We start from the raw sequence: 25,079 nt of genomic DNA on the forward strand, positions 1-25,079 counted from the left end.
ACATTAGTCCTGTTCTCAGGTCTCTGCACTGGCTCCTGTGGCTCAGAGAAGAGACTTTAAAGCAGCTCTGCTTGTGTACAAGTCTCTCCATGGCCTAGCACCAAAGTACATCTCGAACATGTTAGTGCCATATGAACCATCTCGGACTCTGAGGACCTCAGGGACCACCCTGCTGGTGCCAGAGTCAGGACTAAACATGGACCGACCTCCTGCTGGTGCCAGAGTCAGGACTAAACATGGACCGACCTCCTGCTGGTGCCAGAGTCAGGACTAAACATGGACCGGCCTCCTGCTGGTGCCCAGAGTCAGGACTAAACATGGACCGGCCTCCTGCTGGTGCCAGAGTCAGGACTAAACATGGACCGGCCTCCTGCTGGTGCCCAGAGTCAGGACTAAACATGGACCGACCTCCTGCTGGTGCCAGAGTCAGGACTAAACATGGACCGACCTCCTGCTGGTGCCCAGAGTCAGGACTAAACATGGACCGGCCTCCTGCTGGTGCCAGAGTCAGGACTAAACATGGACCGGCCTCCTCCTGGTGCCAGAGTCAGGACTAAACATGTTTTATGCAGCTAAAATCTGGAACAGTCTTCCTGAAGATGTGAGACAGGCTTCTACTCTGACAGTGTTCAAATCTAGACTAAAAAGTAAAAATATTTCTGTTTAGCAGTGCATATGACTGAAGGATGACTGGGGATTGTATCTACACTCTTTTTAAAATACATGTTGTAATGATTTTTATCTTTGATCTGTTTTTAATTTGAATGCATCTTTTCCGTTTGTGTAAAGCACTTTGCTTTTCTCTACAAATAAACTGGCCTTTTCTTGACTTTGTTGCCTGTCCCTAGTGCTATTAAAATTGATTTTGATTCTACTGCTTATGACAGAAATATTATAAGTATTACATATGATCTTTAATGTCTAAATTGCCAAGAAAATATGATAATGATATAAATTATTTATATCAATATGGTGTACCCAATTTAAGTTGATTTCAGACTGTAATTTATTCATCAATATATGAACTTACAACTTACAATGCATTTGTCTGGCTAATTTGCCTCAGAATCCATCAAACGTCTATGAAAAATTACCTTTGTATAGAATAGTGATCTCAAGATTATAGTTAATCCTTCTTCGTGATTATTTAGCTCACAATATATTCGCACAAACAAAAAAAGCTATAATAGTGACGATTTTGGTAGCAAAAAGTTATTTCAGCTCAAGAATGTAAAAAGCTTTAGTACAAATTGTTCTTAGTTCTTAGTATAAAAGGAACGGACATTAAGCTGAAATTGTGTTTATGTGTAATGACATTTGGCTGTTTTGACAGCGGCTACAGTAATGCATCATCGTAAGCCTCAGCTGTATCCAGCAGACAGTTTCACCATCTGCCACAAACTCAAGGCCAAGTGTCACATGTCACCGCCGCGGCCCGAGTCCTCTGACAAGCTCAAGGTTGTTGTCCCTCTCAGAACAACCAGAAAGTACTGCACAACTGTCTGCAGCTCTGTGTCCACCAACACTGAGGGAAACGAGGAGGGAATACTGGTAAATACTGAGCCAAATGATGTGTGGTTTATTATGTCAATAACCGAGAAGAGAACTTTTCTATTGTTGTTAGTTTTCCAAAGAGGTTGTTCAGTTAAATAAATGTAGAATAAACACTGAAATAAATGTAAGTGTTGCGATTATTATAAGATGAAACAACAAGATGATCGATCAATCTGAATAATCTTGACTGAAATCACTTTTTCACATTGATCTGGGTTTTCATTACAAAATCTTCCTACACTCTGAGATTATTATGAGTGTATGATTATGAGAAAGAATCTTATTTCTCTACTTATAAATGTAAAATATCCTTCAGTGACTTAAAACAGAGTAAATGACACCATCAGAAGATGTGTTTTACCCACACAGAGCCTGGAGGCCGAGTCCCACGGGTCTCACACTGCAGCACACTGCAGATAAAGAAACACTTATGCACAGCGCAGGCTCCAGCTCACCTGAGATACTGGAGAGGGTTCTGGGGAGGGATCCAACTGTTTGAAGTGTAAATGTGAGAGAAATAGTTCAACTATACATTTTATGGTAAAAAGAAAATACATTTAAAGATACAATTAACTTTTTTCATTGAAACTGTTTTAAATGTATGTTTTGTTTGATTGATTGTTTTGTTTGATTGCTATAGGAATGTCAAGATTATTAGGTTAATCAATAATTGTGATTATTCAGGTCACAATAAGAAATAAAAATAACAATGATGAACATCTTAGAAGACAAATTTTGTTCTGTTTTTGTCTTTATTTTGTCACTCATAAAGGTCAGTATTGTAAAGCAAGGCACAAACATGAGGTCAATAGAACTGAAAGAAAACCCAAATTTCACTGTTGTTTGGTCACGAGCTCAGTAATGCACTGAAAATGACCAAATGATCCAAACTCAAGGCTATCTAGACTCCTTATATATGTCTAGATAGCCTTCATGGACTGGAAACGTAAATCTCATTGACTTGGGCCCAGTTGCTCATAAAATATGCATGGGGCAGCTATGGCCACGAGCACACAGTCTAACACTCCCGTCCCTTCTGCGCTCAAACCCGATCACTGCAGAAAGATCCATCCACATCGATCTCTGCTCCCTGTGCTCCTCCGGGCCTGCTCTACACGTCTCCTTGCATAAGCTATTCCCCAACATTTTACACCCTGTCAACATTTTACAAAGCAATGCGCTGGCGTGCTGTTGCCCTCTTGTCCCATAGCAATAACTAAACTCTCTGCTCTGAATCACACACCTAGTGCAGCTCGACATTGAAGAAGTAAAAAATATTATAGGTCTTTGAAGCGGCGTAGATAAACAAGCCTCCAGCTGCGAGCGGTACACTTAGGGTGTCCTGACTTATGCCGTTACTCGTGGAAAACAACACGGATCAAACAAACACATGACTAATAATAGTGTGAAAGCTGAAAGGAAAAGAGTGACAGATTATGTGCTGGCACCTACCACTGACATGTTGTCAAGTTGAGAAGTTAAAGAAAACAAGTAGAAGTGAAAAGGGAAGTATGTAGACTGTAGAGTAGGTCGAAAACGGTTTGTGGCTGATTGTAGTCGATTAATCGGTCGAACGGCTCTTGAGCAATCAAAAAAAAACATGCATTGGTCGACTAATTTAGATTTCAAAGGATTTCTATTCACAACAGCAGAAGGGGGAAAGTATGGGTGAGTTATCTCGATTGTGAGCTGTATCTGCCTTTTTACAGATACATAGATTGCTTACTTCTGTATAAATATGTGTAATGGCGTGCTCTCGTTGACTCGTGGTCTTGTCAGTGCACTTTGGGGACAGATACAAATCAGAGATACTTCACAGGTTTAAAGGTTTTTGCCAGTGCCACTCCACGCCATGCCTGTCCACTAAACCAGGGGTCCCCAACCACCGGGCCGGGGACCGGTACCGGTCCGCAACGCGTTTGCTACCGGGCCGCATGGAAATAATCTATCAGTGACAGCATCTTCTCCGACGTAACTTTGGCCTGTCACTCATGGCACTAATAAGCTTGTCTGTGGATATATCATGAAAAGCCTTGAAATTCATTAAATATAATGGCAATTATATTATTATATCTCTGCTCTTGTCCTGCGTGATAACAACTGATACGTGCATTATACATGATACGACATCGCGGATGCTTCGCATCAAACGCGCTGCCCAAAAGTAGACCCAAAAGCTCGCGAAAATTAGTAAATAACAAAAGTCTTTGGAGAGCGTTTTTGCAAAGGGGAAAAGGCCAAGTGAGGAGCAGACGAGGAATAGACGAGGAGCAGACGAGGAGCAGACGAGGAGTCAACGGGGATTTTGGAGGACACGTCTCCTGGGCCAGCATTCTGCTACTGCTACGCGATCACCTGTTTTTACTTTTACAAGAGTTTGAGCGCTACTTCCCGTGCGCAAAAGATCCATGAACTGCACGTGAATGGATCCGCGACCCATTCGTGATTAAAGCGGGCGAATCGAGCATGTGCAACAAGAGGATCAGCTGTTGGAGATTGAAAATGACGGTGATCTTAAACGTATATTTGAGGGAACAACTCTGCTGACTGCCATATTTATGTGATGAGCTTCCACCAGTCAGAAGAACAGTGAGGACACCTGTAACTGTACGTTATGTTACTCCAATTTGGATCTTTTGGAATAGAACACTTAATAATGTACAAACGCGTCTTTTGAGAACATTTCGCCTTCCGAGCTGAATCGAATGGAAGCCCAAGCCCCGCCCACTTTCGCGCATAACATGCCACACCGGTCCGTGAAAATAAAACCCACATTATTCCGGTCCGTGGTGCAAAAAAGGTTGGGGACCCCTGCACTAAACGATGCACAGAGCATTTCTTTATTCGACCCAACCGTACAAAATGTTTTACAGATTACTCGAAAATAAGAATCAATAGATTACTTGATTCCGAAAATATTCGATAGCTGCAGCCCTGTCACAATATTTTACTATATCGACGTATCGTTCAACAATATTTTTTTTAGAACTCAATATTTATCGGGTACTTAAACGTTTTGTTGTTTTTTGTAGTACAATAAGATCACTAACTACTTCTTGTTTTATTTATTTATTGTAGTTTACTGAAAATATCCTGCTTCATGGTTCCTGTGTCAGTGGCATAAAGTCTGTGGCATAAAGTACTTTTCTTTTATACAGTTATTGTGACCAGCTCCTTATTCAAACATCTGCCCATCACATTGAGGGAGACTGTAATATTTCACTCTCCGGGCCTACAGGTACCACGTGAAAATATGTTTAGTTCTGAGGATTCAAATTCATTATCTATTCTGTTCAGGAGCTTGTATTAGTTCTCTCATCAGTATTCAGGCCTGCGTTCGTGCGGAGGTCAGCGGCGCAGATCTGGTTTGGTGAAATGCTGTTTGTTCATTTCGCTGCATTCTCTCTGACCTTTTCAAAACCCTCTTTGGACAAGAATCAGCAAATGAGGTGATTCTGTATCTTCGAGCAATGTGTGTGAATCGGTAATTAATAATAGCAATTTTAGCGGTGAATCAGATAGAGCTGGGTTTCGATTCAAATTTCAAGAATCGATTCGATTCCGAGTTTTACGTTTCAAAATCGTTTTTTTCCGATTTCTCAGATCCCATCCGATTCGCTCCGATTTCGATATGATTTCCGATTCAATCCGATTTTGATTCGATCCGGGGGTTAATGTTATTAAAAATGAAAAATGTATTTGAAACGTTTCCTTCACTTCATGACTGTGTAGAGAAGCAACATATTAAAACTAGTATTATATAAATATTAAACAGCAAATCTTACAAGTATTGGTAGTTACTGATGGAAGACTGATGAAAAGGTTAAGGGTCAATCTACCTTCAAGAAAGATAATCCAGGAGTCCTGAATTATCTTTCTTGAAGGTAGATTGAAGTTCACAAAGGGAAATGTAGAAAAGAATTTTAATTAAAAAAAATCGATCTTTGGACGTACAAATCGATAATTGGTCATTAATATGCAAATCGATTAAAAATCGGAAAATCGATTATTTCAACCCAGCTCTAGAATCAGATGAGAAATAGTGAAAGATCTACGACGATAATGCATACTTTTTAATAGTCTGTTTTATCTAGAGGGGTAAGGGTGGACAAATTGATACACATATACTAATTTATCCTAAAAACATCATGTATTGACACTGAAAAAAGAAAGAAAGAAACAAATAAACAAACAAACAAACAAACACATAAATAGGACATGTTATTGTGGTATCAGTATCATCCTTTTCCTGAGTATCTAAATGAAATGATAGTATCTCTCTGTTCATATTTCAAACAGAGCACCAACAATAGTAATGAGATGTAAATAATAACGAGGCTTGTCACAATAATTACTTTATCGACTTGTTCAACTTGTTCAATAAATGAAAGTCGGAACAATATTTTATGAAGCTCAATATTTATCGTGTGTGACTTTCTTTGTTTTGTTATTTTTTTGGTATTATATTAACATTTCAGCTGTAGATGGTTGAATAATTAATATATATGACTCATAAATTATACTCACAATCCACTGGAGGCTTTTATTCTGCTATTTATTTATTGCAGCTCATAGTTCTTTGCAATGTGGTTCATTTGGAACAGGGTTTACTGGGATTTTCTGGATTTAAAGTGCATCAGTGGCATAAAGTAGGTTCAATATTATCGTTCGTATCGTGACATTTTCTGTTTTTGTGGCAGTAGAAACAAGGCACTGAAACAGACTAAACTGAAGAGTGAAATCTGAATAATATCATTTCAAATTTGCAGCAGAAACCATAGCAGCAGAATGACGACGTTTTTGTGTGGAGAAATAACAAAATTATGTTGCAAAATTAGCTTTCACACAAGACACGTTTGCGACTATTAAAAATGTCCATGCTGTTTTGTCCCTGTCGTTTTTTTCCGAATAAGCAAAACATTCATATCTCAGGAGTGTCTTCATAATCTTCTCCTTTCACAGTTTAATGGGGACAACGCACTGCGACTGGAGCCTGTTTTGCACACGCACAAATTCAAGAACAACAAATTCAGCTCTGCTCAATAATGGACGCAATTGCCACGCATGTAAAGACCTTCATTGGCGGCGCCACACAGGGCACTGCAGCCAGCCTCATCGGCGCCTCTGCTGATTTTCATTAAAGTGTGATTACCAAACGTCTCTTTGTGAAACCAACCTGCAGAGGATTACCTGACAAATACCAAACATGAAAGTTGTGTTTGTAATTCAGCTGTGGTGAATACATTTCATTGACATTGATGATGCAACATGATTATGACTAGGGCTGCAACGATTAATAAATTGATTCATTGTGACTTGTGTGTGTTTAAGATAATCGTAGTCGTAAATCTTTATCTGGACTAAACAGACTCTAAAACACATAATCAGTGTAAACCAAAATTGCACTTTCCTCATAGAGAACACATTTATTTATTGTTTTTAGTTTTTTAGTTTTTTTTTACAAACTTTACTTGTGCTTCTTTTGTACTCTGTGCAGCACTTTGGAGACAGTGTGTTGGTAAAATGGGCTGTACAAATAAAATTGGATTGAATTGGATAAATATTCTCTATCTAGAAGCCTGCAGTCACCATATTCCAACCTTTCTTTGGTTCACAATGTGCAATAGAAATAATCGTTTGTCGAATATTAAAATGATTATTGGTGACAGCCCTAATTATAACACAAAATAAAAGTAGTTTCTCATGTGGACTTAGAATGGTTCTGATATGGATTAAGACCATTTGAAAACTATTTAGGAAAGGTCCAAATTTGCCTATAGTCTTTTTTTCTACCAAACACAAGCTATGATGATTTCTAATAACATCTTAATTATGGTCTGATTCCAATATACATGAATCAGAACATTGGTTTCCTCACTCGCACAGAGGAGCCTGATGCAGGTCGAATCTTCACATGCAAAATATTTAATAGAAATGTTTTCCTGCTTTTCCCAGCCTCTAACAGACGAGATGATGAAAACACATTTATTTCAAGTGTCAAATGATTGGCCTGATTGATGTAAATAATGGCTGCAAAAATGTTGGTGACAGAAATCCATTTTCTATTGCACCGACTGACAACAGCGTGCCTCTAAATGGTGTGCGAGCTCTCAATGTAATGGATCAAAATGGCCAGATGTGAATGTATCTGTACACTACAATGGCAGCTGTGGCAGGAGCAGTTTCTAGCCATCTAAATGCTAATGCTACACACAGGCTAATGAGCCGGAGGTGATGCAGCTGGAAAGTGATGACATAACGGTGAACACAGCAGGCGCTCGGTGACATGTCTGTCTGAGGTCACGCCAACACGTGCATGCATAACACACAATATGGACTGAGCAATATTCACTGTGGGAATAATTGTATTGCAGCATATTCTGTCAAATGAAGAAAACAGCAAACATTCTGGCAATTGCATTGTTAAAAAAACGAATTGTAATATTTTGTAATGGGTTTCAAGGGCACTATTGTTGAAAGATTAGTCCAAGCAAATTAAGCAGTAATGCATTCCAATTTCCTTAAAGAGGTGCAAATGCAATGAGCTGCAACTGCATAGCACACTCAGGTGGCCGATGTCCAAAACGCTTTTTTAATTTCAGATTAAGTGTTGGCCAATAGTCTTCACAGGGTACAAAATGGTTCCATGCCCAGTCCAAGCATCCACACACATATTTCAAATGTATTATTGTTGATTTCTCTTGAGATTTAGGTCAACAAAGTCACAACTGGGGTTTGCAAACAACTCGTGTGTGAATAAGACTGCAACAGATAATCAACTATTGAAACATAATTGTAGTCGTATTGTCATAAACATAATCTGTCTGGACTATACAGACTTTTATAACAAAGACAGTGACAAATTCATTCAAAATGTTTCTGATTTTTCAAATAATACACCTAATCTGTAAATATTCTCTATCTTTTCACCTTTTTTGGTTAAAATATATATTTTAAAAGTCTTGATGTACAATAGAAATAGTCATTTGACAATTCAACTAACTGAAAAACAATCGCTGACTTGTCGACTAATAAAATGCATCAAATTTGCTCATGGACAGAGGACGGCAAAGCTAAAAGCTGCAACTTTAGAAAGTTGCAAACTCAATACAATCCTAGACAGACCAAAATAACTCTTGATTATCTAGATGTCATTTTCAGATTAATGCCAGAATTGAATAGACATTTACAGAGACATCAAACCAAACTCTGTACAAATGACAAAATGATCTACTCCAGGTGCATGGTTATTTCAGATTTGATAAACAGCTTTTGAACTCCGACATAAACATCGCAGGTTGTGGATTCTACAGAACAGCACTTAAACATCAGCGCACCAAACATACCATCGGCGTTTGCTATTAAAATAACAGTGTTCATAGTGTAGACACGTTCCTTCAGCGAGCGAGTGAAGCTTTGCAGAATATGTGTGAAGGGTTTGAGGACGACTGTCATTCACACACACATAATGTCGTTTCTGTGCTTCAGCTGTGTCTGGCTCTCGGGGTGTTGCCCAGAGACCGTCTTTAGTACCACCCGTGATTAATGCGCCCATGAAAGAGTTTCCTTTGCAGCCAGCTCAGTGGGAGATGCAGTTCTTCCCCTTTTTTTCGTATCCAAGCCATTTCACTTTCCTCCCATCGTGACCTGATTTAGTCAAGCAGAGTGAAAGTGATTTGAGCTCATTTAGATGCCAAACCGCAACGAGAGGTGAAGGGGTGTGCACGGATCGTCCCGATGATCCAAGGCGGCACGCTAAGATTGAAGGAATGTCATACAATAGGATGGTTTTATTAGAAGAAATTAATTAGAGGAGAAATTGGTGGAAAGCAAATAGACCAGGATGCAGCTGAGATAGCCCATGTGCTGTTTTTGCTCATTTCCATTTGATTCAAGTCATTTGCAATTGTTCCAGGTTGTTTATTATGAGCAAAGACATTGACAAAAGATATTTAAGAGCATTTAACAACGTGTGGCAATTAAGGCACTGGAGAAATACTACGACAAAAAATACTAAACGATGAAATGCTAGAACTCAAGTAACGTCTGTTCTAAATGAAAGAGCACATTGCATCAGGCATTTAAAGTCGTTTATGCAGGATGGTTCTTCAGACTTTGTTGTTTGAAACCTGGAGATTATGAAGATCAAGCAGCAAACATGTTTTATTGTGTCACTAGATTCATGATAAATTAAAAAATATTGATGTATAATACTGTCACTATTCCCCACACCTACATGACACTTCTGAAAGACCTTTTCAATTCTAAGGTTTCCAATAAACTGACTTGCCTCTAAGAAGAGGCACGGCTGAGGCCACCGAGCACAGTTTCAAAAGCAGGCACCAATTGGATGAGACAGAGCTGTCAAAACAACTTTAGTAGCTCTAATATGGCAGTCGTCATGTTTCCTGGTGACACTAGAACAATGTTGAACACACAATCAGGACCGACCCACAGTTCAAGTTAAAAGAAGCCCTGCTTGGACTGTGTTAGGGTAACTTCTATGGAGCAAATTACTCTTGTTCTGGTCTTTTTTATCTAATCTAAATAATAGCAAATTAGGAAAATGAATAAAAGTGTCCACAGTGCAGAAAAGATTACCCCACCACTGTGTAAAAGATTTAGTCCACCGGTTTCAAACTACCTGAGGGAGAAATGTTCCTTGAATGGAACATCAATTTAGCAAAATGCTTCAATCAGCAGTATTCATTCTCTATTGACCATAGTTTTCAGCCGCACAGTTCTGGACTAGAAGTCTTTTATTAGGCTTTCTCCAAGTGAGAGGAGAAAGATATGACACATGTTTCATTTACTATTCTGTATTCCTAGACTAACCTGGCAAAAGTCATATCTATCTGAAACAGCCTGAGTTTTAGATGATCACAGCAGCTGAGCCTTGGATATGCTTTGACAATACATTCCTTGGCAACTTACTTTCATGTTTTGTCAAAACACTTCAGCTCGGCACCAAAAGTTGTTTGGACTCAAACGGATTTGTCAGAAGTTGTACAAGAAAATAAAAACTTGTGATTTGTGATTTGGTGATAATCCAAATTACAGCCCAAGGTTCTACTTGATATATAAAACATGATATATATGATATATTTCAGAAATTTGTAGAGCTGAGAAAATTGCTGTATTAATAGAAAGTACTTTGAAAATATATCTACAACCTACTCATCAACATTGTACCCTTGTACCCAAATCATCTGCATTTTGAGTGCATCTATAAATCTGAGGCATTTTTGTAGACTGGAAGATCTGCTTACTACTGTATCCATATCAAAATGCTCATAATGTAAAAACAAACAGTAATTTGCTGCTCTGATGCACTAATCTCACAAATTCATCACTTTCAAAGATGTTTTCACAATCATCAATCATCACACCTGAACATTTTCACAATTGTTACCTATTTGCTAAAACTTTCCTCATTTATCTTCAAGTCTATTGCTCCTGTCGGTATATTACGGCAAAACATCTGCCCCATTAGTGAGCAGAAAGACACAATTCACTTGCACGCAGTAGCTCTTGTTTTTCTTTTATTCAGGCGTGCATCTGGCGTGACCGCACATGACCGGATGGCAAAAAGCATCTAAAACGGGACAATGAGATAATTTCAGTAATTACAAGCTATTAGTCACTGAGGTCCTTTTGCACCCCTTGTTCAAAGACGACTGCCCAGTGCATCACAATGAGAACACTGCATGATTACGAGGTATTACAAATGATTTTCAATCTGACTGGGCCACAAAACTCTACTGTTTAACCTCCACCCACTGCACTGGTCATCACCATTTTCTATGCTAAATACATTGCATTTTAAGAAGATACTACTCATAATATGATATAATTATCATGATTGGATAACTGCAGTCCTGGATTCCAATATGCTGCAGTAGATTATGCTAAATACATGCAGCAGTGAATGTGCAAACAGCTATTTATTGGGATAATATGTCCTAATTTGAGCATGTTCTGATGAATTGGGAAAACAGAAAGGTGCGTGGACTTAATTCCAAGTAGAACAAGCGTGCAATTTATGTTTTATACAAATGCCTAATGCAAGATTCCAAAAGAGAAGCCCAAACAAGATATAACAGACACTTGAACGAGGGAAGAGACGGTCGGAAACATAACAGAGAGGAACAGAAGGAAGCTCTTGACTCACCACAACGTAAAGTCAGCTCGCTGTGCAGATCCTCGGAGGCCTCTTAGACCTACAGCATGTCTCTCCAGGGGCCCTTAACTTTCCTAAAGAGCAGCACATACTCCTCTCGTCCTGTCCCCCTCTCATTGCTCCCGTCACCACCGCTGGTCGCTTTAAATTAGGCAAAGCTAAAGCTTGATCTTGCTCAGTTTTCTTTTTGTACTAATGAATGTATCAATGGTTATGAATACATTAGGGCTGTAACTAACAATTAATCCCTCTAACCATGTGGTGCTATATATGTGATTAGGCTACAGGATTTTGGAAAATAATTAACATGTTATTTTAGTATTACAATTGCGAGTTAGTAAGATTTCAACTGTAAGTCCAGCAAAACAACAATATTAATTTAAAGAGCTGTAGAAACTAAAATATGTTTTCTTGCTTGCTGGGACATATTCATGCAGATAGTTTATCAAATAAACAAAAATACATGGGCAAATAGGCCTATTCCGTGTACAGTTGTGACTTACTGCACTGTCTGTAGATTTGATTTATGAATAATCAGTGTATCATATAATGTTGCAGCCATAGAACATAAAGATTAGATATTGCGTCGCCAATTATTCAAAAAAAATGATTTATCTAAAGAAAAATGGTTTCTGTGGTACAACTTTCCCCCGTGTACCACTGGAAGACAATAGATGTATAAACACAGAGGAGAACCGCGTGATAAAGCACACCCAATATGCCTGTCCCTTGCTCCTTGAACAATGACCATCCATGTAAGCGACTGTCCTTCTGACACAGCCTGGCACAGAGTCACTGGTGCAGGACAGGACGGGGCAGGACGGGGCAGGACAATCCCTCCACCAAATGGAATCTATTTTCAAACCACACATAAGCCAACACAGCCACATTATGTCTGAAACCAGGAGTTTAAGGAGATGGTGGGCCTAATACTCCTATTTACCTAATTATTTTCTGAAATGCATTTATATGAAGTATCAAATAGGCAGAAAATAAACCGTCCTGAGTAAATAGCTATTGCACTGTGCGTAATACCTTGGTTAAATAAAGACGTAAATGTAAAAAGTTATCTTTGATTAAACATATTATAATGTAATAAGGCTCACAATTTACGAGACAAAATAATGAGCTCGTTATCTAATCAAACATTACAGGCCCGTGGCAATTAAAATAGGCTATCGATCCCAACAGACTTCCAATGCGCACAGATGAATCACCAACATGCACGAGAACAGCGGGGTGAACGTAGTCTAAAACACATCGTAGTCGCCAACAAAGATGCGCGACCCGTCGATGTTGTTGGAGATGCTCGAGGCAGAAGACCTCAGCATCCTCCGCTCCCAGATCTCACACCACTGCGATCCTCACGCGCTGCTCTGCCCCGTCCACACTGATTAGATTGTGTCAACTGTAAAGTGCTGTTGTTTTGTGTCTTACCTGGATCAGCTTGTCGAGTCACCTTCTTTCTGAAAATGTGAGTGCTGGCGCGGTGAAGTCGAGCATCACTGTGCCTCAGGCTCAGCAGCAGAGCGCGCACGGAGCGGCGCAGGCGCGGCCCCGGAGCGAGCATACAGCACGAGCCCACTGCTGCAGTCTGCCCAGTGCGCCCATGGGGGAGTCTGCCTCTGTGGGGGAGTCTGCCTCTGTGGGGGAGTCTGCCTCTGTGGGTGAGTCTGCCTCTGTGGGGGAGTCTGCCTCTGTGGGTGAGTCCTGTGGGTGAGTCTGCCTCTGTGGGTGAGTCCTGTGGGTGAGTCTGCCTCTGTGGGTGAGTCCTGTGGGTGAGTCCTCTGTGGGTGAGTCTGCCTCTGTGGGTGAGTCCTCTGTGGGTGAGTCCTCTGTGGGTGAGTCCTCTGTGGGTGAGTCTGCCTCTGTGGGTGAGTCCTCTGTGGGTGAGTCCTCTGTGGGTGAGTCTGCCTCTGTGGGTGAGTCTGCCTCGGTGGGTGAGTCCTCAATGGGTGAGTCCTCTTGGGTAAGTTTGCCTCTGTGGGTGAGTCTGCCTCGGTGGGTGAGTCCTGTGGGTGAGTCTGCCTCTGTGGGTGAATCCTCTGTGGGTGAGTCTGCCTCTGTGGGTGAGTCCTCTGTGGGTGAGTCTGCCTCTGTGGGTGAGTCCTCTGTGGGTGAGTCTGCCTCTGTGGGTGAGTCCTCTGCGGGTGAGTCCTCTGTGGTCGAGTCCTCTGTCGGTGAGTCTGCCTCTGTGGTTGAGTCCTCTGTGGGTGAGTCTGCCTCTGTGGGTGAATCCTCTGTGGGTGAGTCCTCTGTGGGTGAGTCTGCCTCTGTGGGTGAGTCTGCCTCTGTGGGTGAGTCTGCCTCTGTGGGTGAGTCCTCTGTGGGTGAATCCTCTGTGGGTGAGTCCTCTGTGGGTGAGTCCTCTGTGGGTGAGTCTGCCTCTGTGGGTGAGTCTGCCTCTGTGGGTGAGTCCTCTGTGGGTGAGTCCTCTGTGGGTGAGTCTGCCTCTGTGGGTGAGTCTGCCTCTGTGGGTGAGGACAGCCCGCCCTTCAGGCCCTACTTCTTTCAGGCCCTACTTCTACAGTACAAAGTCAAATACATGCTTACTGGTTAGTTGGCTACACATTTACTTACTTGTGAGCAACATGAACTATATAATAATAGTAAAAGCTTCAGTTGTATCATCCAAGAGTCAATCTCAATCTGTGGATCTAGTCTGAGAACTCAGATCCTACACTACATCCATGGATCCTCCTGAGTAAGCCCTGTCCACCCAGGGCTAATGTTTGGCTAATAGTTTATTAGCCAAACATTAGCTTGTTGCATAATGCTAATAAGTAGCATACTAGAGTGCATTTTCCATAAAGTTTGGGGCCTATATAACTGATAATTACTGTTTAATAAATTCCAAGGTCCTTTTCCACCTGAACCATGCTAATTAGAGTTTACTTGTCCACCACATGAATCTATTATATGATCTGTCCACCACCGTTAGCACAAAACACATGATCTGTGCTCCTGAAGAGACAGAGCCTGTCCTGCACTGCCCCCTAGTGGTCATTGTTAACATAATACATTTCATACAAGATTAAATGTATTGGTGTAGACCTTTGTAGCCCAGAAATAGATTTAACACATTTATTTGTAGAACGTATTGTGCTGTAATAGACTATATTAAAAATAAAAATCCAATGTTTAGACAAAACTGAATGAGAATTGATGAGGTTGAAGTAAGAAACTTTGGTGCCATCTGCAAAGTGTGTAATTATATATGCTAATAAAATAAATGATTTTTGATTGTATTGAGATTAAACTGGATTTAATCTATGAAAAATTCTCACCCACACAGGCGAAATCAAGAGTTTTACATATTAACTTATATCTGTGATTTTTAGACCTAAACTTGCAATTTTTATCCTCAACATCCAACATGAGCAATTAGATTACCATGTCAAGCCCTATAAAAGTGGCTCCACAGGTTTGGAACAATTGCCTGTGAAACATTGCACCTGAGCGGCCCATAATTCAAGTGCAGCTCTCAATTTATGTTTCCTTTTTGTTTTGTGGTTGTGTTGTTTTATTTTAATTATATTCCAGAGTGTAGATTATAAAACACTTTGCTACTTGGTGTGCTATAAATATATGTTCCTGCTTTTCCTCTTGACAGTAATAATAACAGTGCTGGGGTAATGAGTCAGACTCATTACCCCAGCCAATGAAGTGGGCGAGAAAGACTTTTGTTTTCTGGTCGCATTATACAACACCTCAGCATGGCGGGTGCAGAAATTGTAAAGAAATCAGGAAATGTCAGAAAGCATGCCTGAAGGATTAAGGAGCGGCTGAGCGGAGCTGATGAATGTGTTGGTTTGAGTTCAGAGGAGACAAAGTGACAGGCTTATAAATATTCATATCAAAGTGGCGCAGAGACAGGGAGCTGCTGATGCAATGAGAACTTCAACTGAGAAAACGGTCTGCGGGTCTTTTGTCTGATGACAGTATATTTTCAGTATCCAAAGAGCGCAACACACAACACAAGAAAGAATCCTTCTATAATAACTATGTGCAGTGGGCTATGGAGCTCAATTATCTTCTGAACAAACACTATTGTTCTGGTAGCTACTACCTGAATAGAGAAGCAGTCTTTATTATAGTTTTAAATGCTTTAAAAGTCAAATTATATCAACTAAGCTGAACTAACTATTGCTAACTACTATTGTTTTAACATTTTACACACAAAAACAGTTTTTACAGGGGTTATATTAATCAAAGAAAGAACATTATATAATCTTTTATATATATTTTTTCTCTAATAGATCTGTTTGGTATATTTTAAAACTGAAGTGTCTTTATTATAATTTTAAATGCTTTAAAAGTCAAATTATATCAACTAAGCTGAACTAACTATTGCTAACTACTATTGTTTTAACATTTTACACACAAAAATAGTTTTTATAGGGGTTACATTAATCAAAGAAAGAACATTATATAATCTTTTATATATATATTTTTCTCTAATAGATCTGTTTGGTATATTCTATTTGTAAAGAGGTAAAACACCCTCATAAAGTGGGCATTTGGTTAATTCTTGAGTGATCGATACCAGAGTTCTCACCTGTTCACTACTTCTGTAAATGTCCAGTAGAGGTCGCCAGTGCATCATATTTAGTGCATGGCTGGAGTGAACGTGAACTGTGAGTTAATGTTTTATGCACTGTTTAGGCCTGCTCCATCTAATGTTATGTTCAGAGAAAATAAAGATGGAAAAACAAAATGGACAGGTAGAAACTCCATTATATGTGCAAAAATGCTTTGCGTAAAAATAGAACGACTGATTGTTCCAATTGTGCGTAAATCTCATTATAATTGAATATAATGACCTGGGCAGGACTCGAGACAGATGCTAGTGAGCTATACATCACTGCACGGGGCATTGTCATCACCATCACCATCACCATCATCATCACCATCATCATCATCATCATCATCACCATCATCATCACCATCATCATCATCATCATCATCATCATCATGGTGAACTGCTCGCTTTTGTGGACAGCCATTTATTAGCCACTTTCTATTGATTTGATTGATTGCTGCTCATAAACAAGGAGCATAGTAATGGGCAGAAAAAAAACAATTATTTGGCATATTCTTGAACCAATTGATGCCACATGCATTTTAAACCAAACGGATTGCGACGTGGTGCCATCCCTGTTGCCTAAATGTGGGCATTGCTTTACTCAAAGTGTTTTTCTGGGGAACCCTAAGAGTCAGCAGCTCCATCTCACACTAGACTTACTTCAGTCACCCCGCCCGTCTGCCTGCTGTCTCCTCCCTGGCTTGGCTGAGCCCGTCCCTTTGAGCGCCTCCTTTCTCAGGAGCAGAGTCATAATTCATGCATACTTTCAACATCACCTCTTCTACACCTGCTCCAGCGCGCGGGAACAGGAGGAAGACGCACGAGTGCAGGCGCGTCCCAGGAAGCCTCCCAGCGGCGCGAGACAACAAGGACCACACATCTCACGCTGGAGTTTCTGCTCAACTCTGAGGAGAAGACCAAGACGGGCTAAATGAGTGCATTGTAAGACATGAAGATGCATCTGAACAGTGGAGAAGATCCCAGTAAAGGTGAGACAAACATGTTGGTCATCCTTTAACGCAGACATAGTCCAAAGCTCTCGCGGTGATTGCCTGATGCCCTTGAGTGTTTCATGTTGATGTCAGGTAATGATGCTGAGGGGTCATTCCCTGAAGCACATGGAAGCACGGGTTTGTGCCTTTTGTGACGGGAGCAGGATGGACCATGTTGTTAGGATTCATTGTGGCAATGTGGGGACTGTCTGGGAGACAGTCCCCGAAGCACTTGTTGTGCTCCATTTAGACACCGGGCTTTTTGTGCGCTTGTCACGATCGTTTGTGAAAGTGGTGACCGGAGTCCAAATGCACAAGGTCATGCCTTTTCGGCCATATTAATGTGCGTCCGGTCGTGTTCCGCGTGCGCGTGTTTGTAATGCCTGTAATTGAGTCGCGCAGGGCTGGTGTCCTCTGTTGTGGACGGAGGGTAACGCGGAGCAGACAGAGCAATGACACCAGCCATTCCATCAGTAAAAGTAATGAGGGAGTGATGCCCGCGCTCGCGCTTTACGAGGCGTTTTCCCTTATGTTTGAACTGAGGTCGAGGTCACTGACGAACACCTGATGCTCAAAGATCTTCGCCTTTTCGAGCCCGAGACATGACGCAGCCCCTGTCCTACCACCAGGCTGTGTTTAACAACCAGCAGCCCTGACTTGTGTCTACCACACCCACACAGAGTTAGTAGCATGTAATTTTAATGACTCATGTGCAATATGTATGGGCCGGCTACATCCGCGGTGCACAGCCAGGTTCATCCTCCTGCAGCTCCTGCAGCTCCTGCAGCTCCTGCAGCTCCTGCAGCTCCTGCAGCTCCTGCAGCTCCTGCAGCCAAAGCACAAACAACAGTCAAGCAAAGAGGGGCATCCCTACACCTCACCCTTTAGTCATTCTCCTGCCAGCACATCTATGATAATATGATGAGAATGAGAATTACAATGAGCACATCATTTATACATAAATCACACAGAAAACAATAGTGTAGCAGTCTTTTCTCTACAAGTTCACTCCTTACTCTTATCTCTGAGCTGCTGGTGACACTAGGAATGTGTCAGTGTTTGTCAAAGTTTGTTTGCAGACCATGCTGTGGTTTGCAGCCTCTGTAGTCGGCTGTCGGTGTTTCCTTGTGTGTCCCTGCACTGGCACACTCCACATCGACCCACTCATCCAAAACGTCTTGTGACCTCATTGTCAGATATGGTTTCACCAGGGACAAACGATGAGTCACCATCTGCAACGAGAAGTGATTTGATGATTACATGACAAGCCTGTGACTCCTTGGCATATGTGTGGTAGAAGCAGCTGGAGGAGAAATGCAAGAATAGAGACTGAATGTGAGCGTGAGAGCTAAGTGTGAGCAAAGGTGTGCAAGTCGACAGACATTACGCCAAAAGTGAAATAAAGAAACACAGACTTTTAAATAAACCTTAGCAAGGCTTATAAACTTTGTATTTTAGTTGATTCAATATTGCTAAATATTTTCTTTTTTTACATTACAACTTCTCGTAAATATCCAAGTACACCTGAGTGTTTATTCTGGAGCAATTGGTTCATCACGATGAATTTACAATACAATTTCCAGGTCTATCGTTGAAAAGTGGTCAGAAACATAATATGGTAACTTATTAAATATTGACTTAATCAGTTCCACATTTTTACCAAACACACAATTCAAATTTAAATCCATTATCCCAAAAGTAAACCTCTTAGGACGTAATGCATGAGGTAAAAAAATACATTATATCATTTCTCCGGTGCAGATGAGGTGTAAATGTCAGGTGTCATGTGAAACTTGTTGTTCCACAGAAGCAAGATTAATATTCAAGACATCAAAGCTCAGGGATAATTGCGTATGCTTAATGTTTGTGTGTCTAGACATAAAGAGAATAAATGTGGCTCTAATAGTGTGGTTAAAAACTAATGGGCTTATCCTATTATTGGCTTGAGTGAAAAGTGTGAGACCTAAAGCATTGTTTTTTAACCCGAATACATTTTAGACATGATTCTGAAACGCAAGCTGTCTGGGTTTTTAGATGAACTGAAACAGAACACATCATTGAGTAACGTTGACTGCGCCCAGGTACTCTCCTCCAGTCGCCTGAGCAGCCAGACCCCATACACCTAACAAAGACCCTCTCGGGGAGTTTTGATCAGCGGTGAACAACTGGAGGATTAGCAGAGAAACAATTGCATGGCTTGTCCGTCGGTTACTGTAAAAAAGCGGAGTGTGTCCCATCAATGTGTCAAGTATAGAATATTAGTGTTATGGTTATTGTGAGAAAGCTTTAACGATTTAGAGATTATTCATGATTATTCAGACTGTGACTAAAAACAGTGCAATCTTTTCTTCCTATTCCATTGCCTAACATTTGTGACCGGCTTTACCCAAATTGATTTTCTGAAAGACAAAATGAAGCTAAATGTGACAAAAAACAGCCTGATACAAATTCACATTTCGGTATTTGGACGCTAGATTGAACAAAAAATACTTAATTTTGCCTATTTTTTTTATATCGTGAACTGAATAATCATCCCTAGTCTGAAGTACTACATTTTTTTAAACTGCGGTAAGAGAAGTTATAGATTTATTTCTGAATGATGCAAGAATGTTTTGGAGGAAGAACAAATGCCTTTTGCCATTGAGACGTGTGCTTCAAACAAGCGGCTACGATTGGATCAGCAAAAAACATGTCAGCAAAAAGCATGTCGGAGAAATGATTTGCTGTGAGCCTGGTGCATTTGGTCAGGTGTAGTGGGCCTAACATAAAAGGCAAGGGCACAAGTGTAAAAAGTAAGGTAGTTTAATGAAAGCAACAAAAAAATAATTTAACAAAGGCTCAAAAATTGTATAGATAATACAAACTTAGGCCCAACTAAACCATAATTTTAGGGGTTTAGATACAAAAAGATACAAAATTAAGTGGGAGGAATTACACTAAAAAGACTCAATAAAATGACTAACTTAAGCAAAGTAACAATGATAATTATTACGATAACTAAACTGAATACAACAACAATGAATGCCAAAATAACTTAATTAGCCATAATAACAGCCATGGTCAGGTGGGCTCTCCCCAGATGGACTCCTCCTCCCAGTCTGGCAACTCAAAAAGAGAAAGAAGTGTAAATAACAAATTCAGTCAAATGTGTACTAATAAGTGTGCACCCCAACTAGTAAATATGTGCGTAAATGAAAAAAGGTATTAAACTATGTGTGTTTGGAAGAATGATGACACAGTACTAACACCGTGGAGACGTGGCAGAGGTATCCACCACATCACGACACATGCAGTGATTTAGAGAAAACATACGCGATCCATCCATGTCACAATATGTATAGCCTACTTTATTAAATTATATAAAAATAGTCCTGGCCGTGAGAAACCCTGGTGTAAATTAGATTTTGTATGTGCTCAGACACGCCTGGAGCTTACATAAGTCTCCCACGACATCAAATTAAAGACATCTTAATTGTTGCCTCTGTCCACTTTGCTTCCGTCTCTCCTCGCACTTGACCTGCTGTGCCATCTCATCTGGGTTTAACTTCAAGTCTTGTAATTGTTGATAAGCAGGCGGAAGGACAAAAATCAGCGATTGCAACGATGTTTTCGGTTTGCCAGTGTGGGCTGAGTCTAGATATAGGGGGCAGCATGTTGGAGGAAGACAGAAATAGATAATTGGAGACTGGAGGAGAGTGGAACACACGAGGCTGACTATGTTTTTGAGACCATTTCTGGGGTTTTCTTTCCGGAGAGTGAGCGCTATAGCTTTTAATCAAGGACTCAGAGAGAAAATGTACAATCTATGAGCGACTCTATTAATTTACATTTGATCATAATTTATGTCTAAATGTTTTCTCAAAATTGCTAGCTAAATTTTTCTCCAAAATGTTGACTAATTATACAGAGATGGTCCTTGAATACTGTCAAAAACAAGGTTAGCTTACTTTATGCATGTTTTGCCTTTTTTTAAACATATCAAATTCCAACTCCAATGAATGTACCATTTATGGTTGATCTGGGGCAAGGACAGTGATGAAAGATAGGTTGTTTAAAGGTGCCATAACGTGCTTTTTTTCCACGTTTCGTTGTCTATCCTAAGTGTATAATTGATAATAATAAGTGTTGTGCAACACCCATAACATAATAGTTAAGAAATATCACCCAGACCTTGGACCCCCTCACCAACCCGGAAATGCAGACGGCTTGGTTTGATATTTGCCCCCACCCTTGCGAAGAGCGATCTGGCTCCCACGCCCAACCCGTGACGTAGTGTCAGAGCGCGTGTGTGCCCCGCCCACCCGTGACGTAGCCCCACAGCTGTCTGCTCCTGCCGCGCGACTGAGTGAGAAACGATAGAACTTCAGATCAACATTACTTTGAGCCGAAATAAATCTGGTGTTTATTCTACAGCGTGCGCAGAACAGATATATCTATATCTATATCTATATAGGGAGGGGGGATGATGACGCGTGCCTGTGATTATGACGCGGTCCTGTGAACACCCCCGTCAGTTTGGAGATTCGAGGAAAGGAGATAGCCTGTAATATAGCTAAACACTGCGGGAATCAATCAAAAACACACTCTGGGTACATATATGAAGCACAAATAGCAATGTAAGAAGGTTAAAAGCTCTGAAAAGTCGATTTTGCATGTTATGGGACCTTTAAGTGTGACCAAATCTGTCCAATGACTCAAAATGACTCAAAATAATGTGTCCTTGCCGATTTGACTTCTTTTTAAAGTTGCGATTCAGCTCAACATTCATCTTAATACGTGTATAGAGCTGCACATCGTTGTTTAGTAGCTTGGGTGACCTAGTGTTTTATTGGTCGACTATTTATTATAGGAGAAGGTTTGGAGGGAGTTAGTTGTAGTTTTGGGAGTGACTGGACAGTGTAATCGGCCTTCTCACTTATGAAAATGCTGTTTGCTTCTCTGTGGTCATTTTTTGCACAAGATCCCAACAATTTTGAAAGCGTTTGCCAGTACCACGTCCTCTTTAGTTGATTAATTGATGCACAGAGCATCTTTCATTGCCCAAAAATATCTTTTGTTAACCACAGCCTTAGTAAATACTTGAGTTTATGTCGCGCTTGCTTAGGGTTTGGCCTGATAGATCAATATTCTTCAGGCTGGATTTGGCCCCCATATTTCCTGAGATGCTTTGAAAGTGTCTTTTACTGGCATATTTGCCATTTGGGCATTGTCATTTTCCTGTGAACAATATGGAAGGCTTCTTAGTGTGGACTATTTTTAAACCTAACTGGAACAACACCCTAAATAAACTTAAACTTGGAGTGCTTTTTTGGTAAATACCACAAATCATTCTCACTCTGTTTTATCTCTTATGATCAAGCTTATTTTTCTTTTTTTCACATTTTCTGAAAGGAGGAAGCTGTTATTTGTATTTTTGTTGACCTATATTGATCCTGCAGGGGATTTTGCCCTGTCCTTCCTTCATTACCCTTGTTCCCATGGGTTGCAGCAGCACCTGCAAGCCCATCTGTAGCTTTAGTTAGGATCAATAGTACCTAGCTGGAGTATTTGTCTATATTGTGCATGTTATGGGGAATGGGTGGAACCACAAACTAGCCAACGTCACACGCAGACAGGAAACAGGAAGTATGGAACTATGAGACAAGACATCCCAGCCTCCCTGCTCAAGCGTGTATTACAATGGTCTAACACTCAGTAGCTGGTGTGTTACATAATTTGTGTGTAAAAGGGATGTGCTTTCCACCCTGTATGCTACATGTTCGTTAATGATGTTTTTTGAACCCCAAATGCCTGTAGCTACTTTCATGACTCTTTGGATGAGTAAACGGTCATACTGCTATTTGCGGTGTAGGTTATTCTTGCCCTGACCTGAGTGAGACAGCACTGTGGCCGGAATATAACTTTTATTTTATTAACCCAGAATTTGTGTCACTCAAGTGCATATTGATGGCGTTATGAGCTGTGGAGAATGCAAGGCCTTTGGGTCCCAAGATGTGAGCCCAAACGCACAGGGAGAGATGGGAACAGGATATTAGAAGAATAGATAATCAGCAGTCGCACAGGGAACAGATGGTGAGGCGCAGACGGACTCTGACTGCCAATACTGCGCTTACCGGGACTGCAGGAAGGGGGCGCTCTTCAAGTCATTTACAATACAACTGACAAGAGCAAGAAGTATAAAAAGTTACAAAGGAGCGTCATTGAGCTCAAACAGGTTCTGCTTTTAGTGTCTGAAATCCTTTTTTTAGCTGAAATCTTTTCACACTGCAAACACTTACAGACAGCAGGCGGGAATCTGTCATATAGTGTAGCACAACATTTAAAATGTAATTGGGTAGCTTTATTAAATGTTTTAATCATTTCTCTTACAAAGTGAAGTGATGTCTTATCATTTACTTGATTAAAAGTGGACTAATTAGATGAAATAAGCATCTCATTAAGATTCCCATTGTAAGCACAAACAATTGTTGTGCCATTTACAAACCCTGGTTCAAAGAAAGCAATATGTATTATAATATGTAACAAGTATTTATTTTAGTTGTGATTATGCTATTGAAACCCAAAAGTTCCAAACACATCACATTATAATACATGCAATCTTAAGCCTGAAAGTAAGAAGATATCCAGAAGTGCTGTCAGAACACTAAATGTTTTATACTCTTTTATGTATCATATTTCTCTTCGATACTAAAGGTTCGGCTTTGGATGCAATTGTTGGAGCTTGAATGATTTACTATTGTCTTCCAGATTCAATTTGGGATTCCCAGCAAAAAAATCTCTGTCAGCTGGTAAATTATTCATTACAGGTAGAGGAGAAGAGGCATAATTAAATAAGCTAATGGTAAAGACGCTCTCAGGGACTATTAAATAAAACGACAATGTTTATTCCTCAGCTAATTAGGTTTATACTCTAATGCCCATCATAATCTGAACATTCCCATCAGCCTTGGGGCAGCGACATGGCAGAGTGTCCCGTAAGTTATACATGTGTGCCCTCCTGGGGGCGCTGGCACGGTCCCCCTGCTGTGGTTTTACCTGCACCTCTTCAGCTTGACAGGCACAAACAGCGCGCGCTGCTGGAACACTCCCATAAATCCACTCTCCATCTGTAGGACCTCACTACTTACAATGTCAAATAAGCACACAGTAACTTTAATGAGTTTTCTCTGTAGAGCAAATGTCAACGTTAGACCTTTTTGGGAGCCAGCTGTGCCACTCACGGGGAGGTCAATGGTTTTAGTGCTCGAACGATCCAGCGTAAAACTAGAGGCATGTGTGAAGTGAAATACGTTTGTGTCCTAAGTTTTTGTCCGGTGTGTTGTGTTGTGTAATAGGACAGGGCAGATTTAAGTGTAAAATTAAGGCAAAGTGAGTGGGAATAAAGGTTGTCAAAAGTTCCAGACACTAATAGAGACTAAGACTAGTGTTGATACTCCTTTAAGTAATAAAAAAGACAAGAAAAGTTTGAACTTTTTGGTACAGTTTTAGAATGAGCTCTAACTTTATCACAAGTAATATAAGCCCACATATTAACATAAATAAAGTTGTATTATTTTTTGCTGAAAATGACAATCAAGCCCATTTCTTAGTATCATGGCAACTTAAGCAAGAATCAATCTCACAACGTTTACTTTCATGCTAGAAAAATGTTCACATTCGCTATATTTGAAGAAAGCATTAGGACAGTGTTTCTCAATGTGTGGTACGTGCACCACTGGTGATACATAAGCTCCTCCTGGTGGTACGTGGAGTCCTCTGTAGTAACAAA

At 40.4% G+C, this 25,079-nt stretch overlaps 4 protein-coding genes across 13 annotated transcripts in view; 2 read left to right on the forward strand and 2 right to left on the reverse strand.

Annotated features, from left to right (window-relative positions):
• The window catches only part of apba2b (amyloid beta (A4) precursor protein-binding, family A, member 2b), a 61,865-nt gene extending 48,545 nt beyond the window's left edge, over positions 1-13,320 (reverse strand). For 5 of the 8 annotated variants that reach the window (XM_072465842.1, XM_072465840.1, XM_072465841.1 and 2 more), the window contains exon 1: positions 13,172-13,320. The gene's annotated coding sequence lies outside the window, so the exon portion shown is untranslated. Of the gene's footprint in view, positions 1-1,919; positions 1,939-13,171 lie in introns of those variants that run through there. The other 3 variants (XM_072465843.1, XM_072465839.1, XM_072465837.1) reach the window with 3 other exon arrangements.
• Positions 1-25,079, reverse strand: part of sdhaf2 (succinate dehydrogenase complex assembly factor 2) — a 222,684-nt gene that overhangs the window by 99,594 nt on the left and 98,011 nt on the right. The gene's annotated exons all lie outside the window — the stretch shown is intronic.
• Positions 1-25,079, forward strand: part of sord (sorbitol dehydrogenase) — an 85,829-nt gene that overhangs the window by 54,242 nt on the left and 6,508 nt on the right. The window lies entirely within an intron of this gene.
• Positions 17,006-25,079, forward strand: part of syt7b (synaptotagmin VIIb) — a 100,772-nt gene continuing 92,698 nt past the window's right edge. The window contains exon 1 of one of the 3 annotated variants that reach the window (XM_072464887.1): positions 17,006-17,308. In XM_072464887.1, the coding sequence (XP_072320988.1) occupies positions 17,269-17,308 (40 nt within the window). In that variant the 5' untranslated portion in view covers positions 17,006-17,268. The remainder of the gene's footprint in view (positions 17,309-25,079) is intronic. The other 2 variants (XM_072464886.1, XM_072464888.1) reach the window with 2 other exon arrangements.

This window comes from Eucyclogobius newberryi, unplaced genomic scaffold, assembly GCF_026437365.1.
Source record: "Eucyclogobius newberryi isolate DKJ021-1_F unplaced genomic scaffold, fEucNew1.0.hap1 SCAF_5, whole genome shotgun sequence".
Classification (NCBI taxonomy): domain Eukaryota; kingdom Metazoa; phylum Chordata; class Actinopteri; order Gobiiformes; family Gobiidae; genus Eucyclogobius; species Eucyclogobius newberryi.